We start from the raw sequence: 12136 nt of genomic DNA on the forward strand, positions 1-12136 counted from the left end.
AGGAGGCAATAGTTGTCGCATATGTTGTGCCTAAAAGGTTGCAAAGTTCTATACCTGCTACCTCACTCTCCGCCATGATTCGGTGAGCGAGGGGGGCGTACGCCTTTTTGTAGCAATTTTGATATATGATAATTTCTTTTACCACCCTTTTACACATTTTAACACCCTTTTTTCTTAGAGTGTCGGAGGCTCTATATGTTGCCTCGGCTCGCTTCCCTATCTATACTGAAGGACCGTGCAAAGCCTTGCAAACGATTCTGCCCCATTCCAGCGGGCTATTCCACCCCTCACCACCGAAGAGATTTACGAAATTTATGAATTTTACGAAATTTTACGAATTTTACGAAATTTTACGAATTTTACGAAGAATTTTACGAAATCTTTTTGTGGTACTTCCAACGTACGAAGAAACATTTCGGAGCATACATCGTTGTGAAAACTCGAAGGTTTCCTAGCGCGTCGCATGGGCCTGCTTTCGCAGTACGTGAAGTGGTGACACGCCCCACAGCAAAACAACCTTCACTCACACTCACTAGCACGGTGATATATAGGAAGGAGACGATGATGAAGACGTGTAGCGGTTGCCGGTAGCGGAAACGCGTATAGTCGTCTGCTTCTTTTTTGTCGTCTGCCATCGTTTTTCCTCCGATTGCCACGAACTCGGGGATGGTCCGGCTAAAAATATAGCGAATACGTCCCACGCAGGAGTTTTCAAGATATGTGAACGACTTTCTATAGCTGTTTACCGAGAGTTATGAGGAAGTTACGAAGATGAGTGACGCGCGGATTCGAGAAGTGCGTCAAATTTATTACATGTAGGAAGCGGTGGTGAACGAAAGGAATTGGTTTCCGCTGCGTTCGGTGTTGGTGCTCGCAACGTTCTTCCTCGTTAAGTGGAAACGCGGGTTATAACCTTCTCTCTTTTTTTAATGCAGGAAGATGCTTGTGTGGTTAACAGTTCGCCGTGAAGGAGCAGCTTTGTTTTCAAACATGCCGTGTGGAGCTCCAGGAAATACGTGCGCCCTGAAAGTTTTTCATCTTTCCTCCGAGCCATTCACAATTCTATGCCAGCGGTGAAATATCTTCGTTTGTCTACTTTAGGAATTGATGCCGGAAGTATTGCTGTCCTGCTGTGAACAATGAACGCACGTGGGCAATAAAGAGGGAGAGAGAGAGAGAGAAAACAATGTGGATAATATAAATTATTGCGATGTTGATTGTGTTAAAAGCTTCGCCTGAGAGGAAAGCTTACATTGGTTAACGCTCATTTCATGTCCCTCAAAATGCAAACGTACGTTGTGCGTACCATATGGATGAGAAGGCTGAACGTCAACTGCAATATGAGTTTAACTGCAACCTCGTGGTCAGGATTCATCGATAATGGGGCGCCTCTTGCCAAATCTGACAAGACAAATGATCGAGCAATAACGTATATATGCAGTACGTTACAGAGTTCGAGACTGCGACCCCCCCCAAATTAACAACAGCTATCATATCTTATCTTTATTTCATAGTGTACTATTCCTTATACGTACCAATCAATACTAATCTCTGCTCGTAATTGTATCATGTATTATGCGCTCTACTTGTTTTGTCATTTACCCAATTAAACCAACCCGGTTTAAGTGGTGGGTGAAGCATGTCGACGTTTTATCGCCATTTATTTCCCTTCTTTGAGACGTTCATTAAGCTTCGATATTTACCAATAAAAAATCATGCAAGAATACATTCTACAAATTGCTGAAATCAATACTTTCGCTAATCACAAACCACACTTCAGAGTGCAGAGCGAAGTATTTGACCAAACTCATAGGTAAGCGAAATCGACACGATCTATACCACCAAGCCTTCTGCACACTGCACACAATCTACTTCGCTCGCACGACCAATTGCCGATCGAGCTATACTCTTTACGCTTGATGTTCCACTTCTTCCTTCTCCTGTTACAAGATGAGTCCTCATAAGACGGGGCTTTACCACTTAATGAAATCATAACCCACTTCGCAACGACTCTCTGTTACCCCGTTACGAAATTCGCGCGAGCAATGTACGCAATCTTTATTTAGCCCGCGATGATTCCCGCGAGACGTGCAGAGCTGCCATCGAGGTGTCGAGCTGTCAAGGGAGAAATCACGAAGCGAATCGTATATCTTTCATTTGATCGACCGTGGAACGCGGAAATATCGTCGGACCATTGCACAGTAGCCCGTCATGTATTTCGCGTGCTGTCTGCTAAACGGGATGGCTAGTATAGTGGAAAGTTGTCGAGGTCGGCGAACTCTACTTCGTGAAACAACGACGTTTGGCTCCCTCGTCGCGTCGGTTGGGCGATGCTGTGTTACTGCCGAGCGATCTGCCTGCCGGTGCGGTGGTATGTTGCCCGGGGGAGGTCGTGCGTGCTGGGCCGACTTCACAGGGCACTGTGCAGACATTTACCTTAAAGCGTCAGAGGAAAACGTAGGGAAAAGACCCAGACAGCACAACCGGTGCTGGTATATTCGAACCCGGGTCACCTCTCAGACTCGGTGTGGATGTCGATCATACGGAAGACAGCAGCTATACCCTTTGTGTGATGCGAGACAAAGCGGTTTTCGTAACTTTAGTACAGTACGCTTTTCTGCTGAGCTCTTCTGCTCTGAAATGTAGGAGCAGTTAAAAAACCAGAAGTAGAAAAGCAGATACGTAGTAGTGATCCATTACATATATAATCCAGTTTTAAAGTCGCAGGTGGATTACTAGCTGATGGCTAACAAAACATACAATTACCTGTATAAAGATTAGCACTGTATAAGAGAGAAGCGTATACGGCCATTTGAGATGCATCCGGGGATTCAAATAACGAGAAACACCCCGACGCAACAAACTTCTCCTCCGCATAAGAACGCAGCCAAAATAGGAAGTGAGACATTATCTTACAGGCCAAATGTGACAGAATGTCACCTCGTACGCCGGCGATTAGAAGCAGCGATCGTGACCCGATGCGATCTTCTTCGCAGTTCCGTGGCTAATAGCCTCCTATCGGCGACCATTCTGGGAGTTTCACCGCTATACAAACCATTGCGGATCACGCGGGTCAGTGTCCTACATCTTCCCACTATATACTAGCCCCTAACAAGGTGCTGACTGTAGACAACACTGTGCGTGGTGGAAACGCCACATCCAAAGAGGATATCACATTTTTCATGGCATCTCAAACGCCCTTTCATAATCAGCGCCCATTAATCAAGCAGCATTCCTGGCGGATTCAGACGGCACTTAACCCTTGCGGTACCTGTTCCGTAGCAGACGATGCCGTTATTTCAGCGCACACGCCATTATCCTTCCCAAGTAATGACGTCTGTAATGGGTGCTGTGTTGAACTGAGACTCAAGGGTAAGATGGAAGCCGTTGATAAGGAGGGCTACCCCCTTTTTCTTTTCCCTTCCAGTTGGTCCGTGCGCGTGCTCTTTGCCGCCTCCGCGTTTTCAGATCACGTGATTGCAGCGGCAGAAGACTTCCGGTTCTTCGAGAGAACGAGATTATTTGGCTGCTGGCTCGGGTGGCTGTTCTGAGAATTGCTTCGATGGAGGGATCTGTGTCTGATAATTTGGATCGAGCACGCGTCGCCCTGTCACGTGTCAGGTGTGCTCGACGAAGTTGAACAATAACTATCAAACGTTTTTAAGAACGAGGCCAAAGTAACGAGAGAGTACGTGAGAAAGTTTGGGCAATAGGCGTGGTCCCATCTAACTACACTGAAGAAACTCGACTCAGGAAATCAAACACACTGACGGCAGACCGCGTGAGCATCTCGGTGGCCTCTACACCATACATATTTGAGATGCGCATTTCCGTTTATGCAACACTGGAAGTCACACGTCATAGCTTTCTGCTGCCCACGTGAGCGCGAGCGCTCTACGTCGTGTCTTCACGTATACACTGCTAACTGTGGGGAATATCCTGCGACACAGCCACAATATATTCCATAGCAGACGACAGGAAAAGACGTCGACGGTGTCGTCTGCTAAGTGTCGTCTGCTAAATGCGCAGTACGCGGCACCGTGTGAATGCTCAACATAACACTCCCGACGGAACTTGGGCTCCGTGAGCAGTGTTTTCGCTTCTTCTTCCACTAAGAATATTCCGTGAGAGGATGTCGGTCGGGTGAATACACGGTTATTGGAGGCCTGGCACTCCGTGCGTTTACTCATGTAACAACCTTCACTGCACTTCATAGCCCCAACACCGCTCCACGTTGTGCGATAGTCCTCAAGATAGCCCTACCCAGAGCCGTAGCGTTGGGGGGGGGGGGAGGCAGCCGCCCCCTGCGGCCACGCCTTAGTAGTGATGGCGTCACACAATAAAATGAACTGCATGAAACCTCTGAGGTCTGAAAGCACACCGAAGACAGCGTCTCCAGATTTCCCTGAACTCTTGGTAGATCCTCGGACTCGGAAAAATCCGGTGCGTAAGTCACCTCCATCACAACACTATTCACAAGTGAGGGCCGATATTAATCTGGGGTGTTTTCATGAACGAGCTAGTGTAGCTAACGACTGCACGAAAGGCTCTCTGTCTGATAAACAATATGGTGGAAGTGTGGATGAAAATTACAGTGAGGCGCGACGCTCAAGCTGAATGTCTTCTTCAGATCCTTGGATCACTCCCTTTTTTCGCTCCGCTGTTTTGCCGCATGGTACTCTCTCTCTGAATTTTTTTTTTTTTTTTTGGGGGGGGGATAGCAAGCCGACACCCTGTCTGGCTGACCTTTCCCTCGTTCCTCTTCTTTGTCATCATTAAACATATCCCCCCCCCCTGCTTAGTTATACCGTATAACTTATACATTATGCTCCGAGTCAACATAAGAGCTATATCACAGAGGGATATCTCCGGCAGCGAATAATGTAGTCCGCACATTGAGAGTGGCGCATATGAGAAGATGGCGGACGCTATAGGCAGACAGGGAATCGGAATCGGATTGCTTTGTTAGCGCGAATACTTTACATGCTCGCTTTAATAGCGCGCAAATATGCGCTACATACGTCGTCTGCCACGAGCGTTTTCGTAACATGATCAGTGTGCAAGCAACAGCGTGAAGCGCGCTTGCGCGCAACGTCGCGACTCCGAGGCGTCACGCGCCCGCCTCAACCAATCACGCGTGTCTTTAATTTTGTGGGCGAAGTTGACCTCCAGGAGTTGACTTGTCCCGAAGTACAGTACAGCTTTCTTGCCTGAATCCTCCCAAATGCGCATCGCCTGAACCAGAAGTAGTCTTCAAGGTGGTCGCTTCCAGTACCGACTGCCTCTAGCACTGCTTCCCGCGCACATCGCCGCATGGCAGCATGACACAAACTACGCCGGAGTCGCATATGTTTACAACCATCACCTTGATCGATGAACAGCGCGCGTATATAATCACAACATCCCCGAAACCCTTCCCACGTTTACGGAGCGGAAATACGACCACCTCCGTACCTGGCACTTTTGGCACCTGCTCATCTCGGCTGTACATGGCCCGTGTTAGCATCACTTCATTCCGACCCAACTGCCGTTACGACATAATTATCTTCTCATACATCCAAGCAGCAAAATAGAGGGGATTAATGACCGTCCTCTCTTCAGGCAAGGTCGCCTAAACGCCTTTAGCATGATGCCTCCGGGATAGAGAGGTAGAGGCCTTCGATATACCCGAAAGGGTTGAGAACGCTTTTAGTGACAGCTCCTTTTAGTGGATGTAATTTACGACTGCGAGTTGAATGTGTCTGATTACCTGGTGTAAGGGCTCAAAGACACTCCTGCGGAAGGTGTTAAGCGTTGTGGATGCATGAATCGTTGATAAATTGATGCGTGTCCCGTGTAGGGGTTATTTGGCGCGTGTAACGGACTGCATTCTTCTCGGTGTGAGGCCCGACACGTTAATATGCTGCCCTTGAACAGTAGCCTGTAGTAGAAATTAGGAGAAAGTAGCACAAATTGAAGATCTCCCTCTCTACAAGTTAAAACGTTCGATGGGTTCGGCTGAAAACTCGAAGAAAGAAGGCGACGAGGCAGTCAGTTCGAGAACAAGAATGCAACTAACTTTATTTACAGAGAAACCGTATTAATAACGCGTCCTGGAGTAGCCAGTCCCGAGTGGCTCGAGACTACCATCTCCATTTTTTTCTTTTAAAATCAATCAATCAATCAATCAAACCGGGAAAAAGCGGGAAAGCGTGAGAGGAGAAAAGACATTGCTCTGGGTCGGCTCAGGTTACAGCCGAGGACGACCGTCGCCGTAGCTCACAGTGGGGTTCCTTGAAAGGGACCGTCCACTTAACATGCATGGCCTTTTGGCCATCTGCACTTGTTTTCTCAACATCCTCCCCCCCGAAAGGAGATAATTGTTTATCTCCCTTCGAAGTCTGTTTCAATGGGGTAAGGGTGCTGAGCATGTCGCCCGTTCTATCCCAGGTAATTCCCAGCACTCTCGTTACCTCTTCTGTTATCATGGCCCGATGTGTTTCTGGGGCCTCCGAAAAATCGTCATCGAAGCAGTTTTGTAGTTCGGTCAAGTTCGATGCCCATTTTCTAAGTTCCATTCCAGATGCGTTCATTATCCTGTTCGTCGAATCGACGATGCTCTTCACCTCCTCAGGTGTAGATGCGTTGGTAAGAAGATCGTAGTCATCGCGAGCTCTCTCCTTCTCCAAGCGCCGTACGAGTCTCACCAGTCGGCTCTGAGCCACCTTGCGGTTGTCATGAAGATGGCATTCAGCGGACTTCCATGGCAGTGCAACTACGTATCGCCCCTCTTGCATTGTGACATTTTCCCGGAAGTCGTCGCATCCGCGGTAGTCTATTTCACGGTTGCTTTCGGGTTCGTCAGCGATACCGCTGCCTTCCAGCTCCCGCAAGGTGCGAAGCGAAGTGGCTGTTTCCTCTTGTAGGCGTACTCCTGCCTTCAACACACAAATCATAGCGTTCGAGTCTGATGTGCAGCTATATGTAGACATGGGACCTTGGAAAGTCCAGCCCAGGCTTGTCTCGATGGCAACCAGTCCTCCGGTGAATGTGCTGCGTTTAATTTTTCCGGTAGTGAGATTCCAGAGTTGATCGCAGCCCAACAGCAGAGAAACACCGGACTCAGCGGGTATGTCGGGGAACAGCAGTTCGTCAGCTATGTAGCCACCATCCGCACGTATGGCCCGAGCGAGTTCGTCTTCCACTGTAGTTTTGCAAATGTCACGGCAGATGAAGGGTACGGTGACAGCTTGCACAGTAAATTCCGTTGGTGCGAACTGACTCCGCAACCGGACTTCCACTACATTGCATCGTTGTCGTTGTTGGGTGGCGGTAGTACTGCCAAAAGTGTTAAGGCTCACCGTGATGTTACCTAGCACATTGAGGCGAAGTTTGTCGGCCACATCTTTTCGGATAAAGGTCTGTTGACTGCCTCCATCAATTACGCCCCGTATGTACGTGCATTTATGGTCGCCCATGACCCAACTGCGGAAAGTTTGCAGCAGCACAGTGTTACTCTCCGCAGGGGTGTCTTCAGCTGCCAGCATAGTAGCTTTTGCACCGTCAGCGTTTTTCTTCGGGGGCGTCCAGGACGGGTCGCACATCGCCACGGCATGCTTCCCACCGCATTTCGGACAACGCATTTTTCCTCGGCATTCTTTGGCATTGTGACCTCGCTTAGTACACCGGAAACCGCGTCGATCATCAGCCAACCTCTTCTTCCGCCGATCCAATGGAAGTGGTCCAGCACAGTTGTCCGTTGTGTGCGCAGTATCCGAACAAAAGAGGCAGCCGCACTTAGGAACTGACGCGCTGTAGAGTACCGCGGCCGAGGGCGTACTGCGGTGGTTGAAGCCCTGTCGTTTCTTGGGCGCTATGGAAGGTTTCTTTCTATCTGGAGCCAATCCGCTGCGTTCTCGACTTTCTACCTCGATCCGAAAGAAACGAAGTATATTGTTTAGTTCTCTCGTGGCCTCGGATGTGGCGTCCGTCGATGCGTCCGAAGCGCCGTGCGTTGAGTTCGATTCGGAGCTGTCCTCGTCCTGCTGTTTACGATTTGTAGAGCGATGGTATTCCACTACAATGTCCGTAGGGAGTGACGACAATAGGATTTCAGACAGCATAGCAGAATAGTTCGCGCTGGAAACTCCCAGGGATCGGAGACCACGGACGTTCATCTGTACGTTGTCGTATAGCTTACGCAGTCCATATATGTCATCAGCTGATGTAACGGCCGATAGGTTGCGGAGCTTAGAGAGATATTGTTTTTCTATCCGCCCGCGGTCACAAACGCTGTGAAAGGATTTCCACCGCGTCGTCGTATGATGCCTCCGACGTCTGCAAGCCGGCGATAGCTCCAGCTGCTGGACCATGCAGTAGCGAACGGAGATAGTGGAACTTTTCGATCTTGCTTAGCCCCTCGTTGTCGTGAACCGTTGTCCTGAACTGTTCCCAGAACCCTTGCCAATCAGAGAGGTCTCCACGAAATTGCTGTAGGCTAAGCTTAGGAAGTTTCACTCCAGGACGTGGGGCATGCGGCGTTCTTGATACGTCTGTCTGTACGTTAGAAAGCTGCGATGGAGTCGGCGACGTCTGAGATTGCGACAGTCTCCAACGCAGGTTGGCAATCGTTTCCGTCGCTCTGTCTTCATAGTCCATCACAGTGACGTACTCGCTTTCGAGTTCCTCCTCTCGCACATGCGGTTCTATCTCTTTGTTGAGAGTAGTCAAGTCACTGTGACTTACTGTGAGTCGTTCCAGTAGGCTGTTGATCACATCCAATCTGGAAGATCCATCGTTCAGCGCAGCCGTGGCGTCGTTGATGAGCTTCGTTGTTTGTGTACGACGGCTGGCACGTTTCACTTTCAGGCGATCCATGTTCGTTGCATTCACGTAGGACTGTCGACGCAGTTCACAGTTAGAGTTCCAGCTTCCCGGGTTTCGGCACCAAAATGTAGTAGAAATTAGGAGAAAGTAGCACAAATTGAAGATCTCCCTCTCTACAAGTTAAAACGTTCGATGGGTTCGGCTGAAAACTCGAAGAAAGAAGGCGACGAGGCAGTCCGTTCGAGAACAAGAATGCAACTAACTTTATTTACAGAGAAACCGGGAAAAAGCGGGAAAGCGTGAGAGGAGAAAAGACATTGCTCTGGGTCGGCTCAGGTTACAGCCGAGGACGACCGTCGCCGTAGCTCACAGTGGGGTTCCTTCAAAGGGAGCGTCCACTTAACATGCATGGCCTTTTGGCCATCTGCACTTGTTTTCTCAACAAGCCGTTGACTGTTATACGGACAGTATACCTTCTTGACATCAGCATGACACTGAGAGTCAGAAGTCTGCAACAACAACAACAATATTAAATGAATGAAGGAAAAGTTACGACATGCATGGGATACTTCACGAGCGGTGGTCGCGGGACCCTACCCTGAAGTATCTGCATGTGACTGTAACTCCAAGCATTTTGAATGTCATCTCACAGCATCTCTCGTGTGATATTTCACAATATCTCACGACTTACTTATTACGTTTTTTTTTTGGTCGCTTTAGGGAAATGAAAAATACAGAAACGGGTTGTCATATCACAGCGTAACCAAACAAAGAGACTGTAAATTAAGTAATGGAATATATTAGCGGCACGTAAGATTAAACTTCATGGTCACTGCGAGTGAACGCGCATAATGCGCGAATAGGTGAGCTTTTCTTCACATTCTGCATTCTGCTCAATGAGCGGAAGTCATGCCCATATCATCGTCATCATGTATTCCTCTCTCTCTCTCTCTCTCTTCACATTTTTGTAACCTAATGTGGTACATTGATGGCCTGATCAAGGCCTTTGGATGCGGTCCCACTGACAGGAACGGGACTTAAAGGTGTGCTGTTCGTTTGCAAACCTTAGTCGACGATAGCCAATACGTCATATGACCAATGATTGCGCGTTGAGCACAGTTCGAGGCAACACACTTAAGGCCTATTCCGACATATAGCAGCGCACTAATATAGCGCTACAAAGTAACGCACAAAATCAGCGTTCAGTGTCATCAGACGGTTCTCACTTGCAAAGCGGCGCTAGCACTATAATTTAGCGGAAGTTGGGTGGCCGCGGTCTCTCCCATCATGGTGCTCCAGGAGTTCGACAGCATGCGGACGAACAAGTTCCATCACTTGACGAAACAGAAAATTACCATACATTTTGGATAACAAACTCACCGGTTCCAAAGCGGTCGCCGTGCTGTGAAATCCGGAAGCAAAACAACCCCACGACTTCCGCGACGTCACCCCTGAAGGGCCTTCTCATTGGCTACACCATTGTAGTGCTAATATTAGCGCTGAAAGAGTTGATATGAGCTCAACTCCGGCACGCGCTAATTTTTAGCGGTTTGGAGCACTGCGAGGAGGAAAATAACGCGCTATTTTCTAGCGCTATATAGCAAATCGCTATATGTCGGAACAGGCCTTTAGAGTGCGACGCAAATTTTTGTGCACTGGTGATTGCAGAAGCGGAGCACGAGCGAACGCGCGCTGTGAATTAGGGAGGGGGGATATGTTTAATGCAAAGAAAAAAAGAGAGAAGGGAAAGGTTAGCCATGATGTAGGCTTGCTATTTCCAAAAGCTAACAAACAAACAAAAGAGGATAAAAGTAGCAGAGACACGGAAAATTATGGAAAAATACGAAAAAAAAAAAAACAGCTCCTTCACAGTGAATTGGGAAATACATTGCTCTCATTCTCTGCGGAAAAGCTGTAATGCACGCTCTGCGTGTGTCTAGCCTATTCGTCACAATGTATTTGTCATTTGCGTTGTCGTTCGGTCGATTTATGTAAGACTCTAATATGCAGCCGTATGACGAAATCAAGCTACAGTGGATTTCGCGGAATTGCAACGACCTTGCTCCTAGATCATATTCCGTGGCGACGACAACACGATGGGAACTATGCCGCGAATGTGGGTAACCCAACCGCAGGAACTGCCCATAAAGCTCCACTGTATAGTGTGTGCGTTACCGAACACTCGTTACATCCCAGTTCTGACCACATATATATATTTTTGTTTCGTTCGTTGGTTGACGGCACGTTATTGCCGAGCGGTTTCGAAATTGGATTGGACGTGGTCGAGAAGAAATATAATATATGGAGATTTGAATTCTACGAATGTAGCGCAGGCAACTCCAGGTCGCTTACTGTTTCGAATGCCTCGCATGCACTCCGACTCTTGCAATGGACGCGGTATTTGACCGAACCAACTTTACTGTTAGTGCAAAGATTTACTTACCTCTTGCTTCACTCACTTTGCTTAAAATTTACTTATTTGCTTACTGAAATTTACTTATTTACTACTTAAAATTTACTTATTTACTTACTTAAAATTTACTTATTTGCTTACTGAAATTTACTTATTTACTACTTAAAATTTAGTTATTCACTTACTTAATATTTACTTATTTACTTAAAATTTACTGATATCTGACCTGGATATTTTAGATGTAGGAGAAACCTCATTTGACAGACGCGTACATCTGAACCCGTATTAATGACCTAGCCGATTATTACAGCAAATTGGAAACTCCCACATGTCGTCCTATTACTTATCAGTGTACCCTATCGTGTATTTCGTGAGTTACATGTACCGTATTTTCACGCGTATTAGCCGCGGCTTATGCGCGATTTTTTTTTTTCGCGGACGCTCTGCGGCTTATCCGCGGGTGCGGCCTATCTGATGGCTATTTTTCCCTGGTATTTTCCCCATACCCCGGATTAGACGAAAGGGCCGACAGTGCCTCGTAAGTGTAAATCACTCTGCAAAAATCTCAAATTCTTTGTTTTGTTTTTTCTGCCATAAGTCAGCAACCGTTACAAAGGCCCGTTACATTCTCAGTAGTGACGGAAAAGGATTGACATACAAAGAACTCGACACTCAGAATAATTATCGTCGAGTTTTACTGCAGAACGTAAAGTCTCAAGGAGAATCCACGGACGGAATTGGCAAAGCTCCGATGAAAATGGCGTTTATACGGCGACGCCTCATCGAATACACGTTTTAATTGCGTGTTCTGCATTGACCGCAGATCCTGTAGCACAGGTTAGTTAACGCGGAAGGCATTATGTCGTTGCTCCGCAAGAGACGGTATCAACTTTGCAGAACTAGGGCATAAAATGAACG

General features: G+C 47.7%; 3 protein-coding genes across 4 annotated transcripts in view; 1 reads left to right on the plus strand and 2 right to left on the minus strand.

Moving 5' to 3' along the window:
- The window catches only part of LOC135400086 (ras-related and estrogen-regulated growth inhibitor-like protein), a 134690-nt gene that overhangs the window by 60343 nt on the left and 62211 nt on the right, over nt 1-12136 (plus strand). The window lies entirely within an intron of this gene.
- On the minus strand, nt 6225-8156 carry LOC135400643 (uncharacterized). Its single transcript, XM_064632472.1, has one exon. The coding sequence runs from the start codon at nt 8154-8156 to the stop codon at nt 6225-6227; it is 1932 nt and encodes a 643-aa protein (XP_064488542.1).
- On the minus strand, nt 8263-8856 carry LOC135400644 (uncharacterized). Its single transcript, XM_064632473.1, has one exon. It carries the CDS (start codon nt 8854-8856, stop codon nt 8263-8265), a length of 594 nt encoding a protein of 197 aa, XP_064488543.1.

The sequence above is a fragment of the Ornithodoros turicata genome, chromosome 7 (assembly GCF_037126465.1).
Source record: "Ornithodoros turicata isolate Travis chromosome 7, ASM3712646v1, whole genome shotgun sequence".
NCBI lineage: Eukaryota > Metazoa > Arthropoda > Arachnida > Ixodida > Argasidae > Ornithodoros > Ornithodoros turicata.

Bases quoted from the DNA above. Each gene is read 5' to 3' on its own strand.
- LOC135400643 (XM_064632472.1), bottom strand. From the start codon at position 8,156: ATGAACGTCCGTGGTCTCCGATCCCTGGGAGTTTCCAGCGCGAACTAT.
- LOC135400644 (XM_064632473.1), bottom strand. From the start codon at position 8,856: ATGGATCGCCTGAAAGTGAAACGTGCCAGCCGTCGTACACAAACAACG.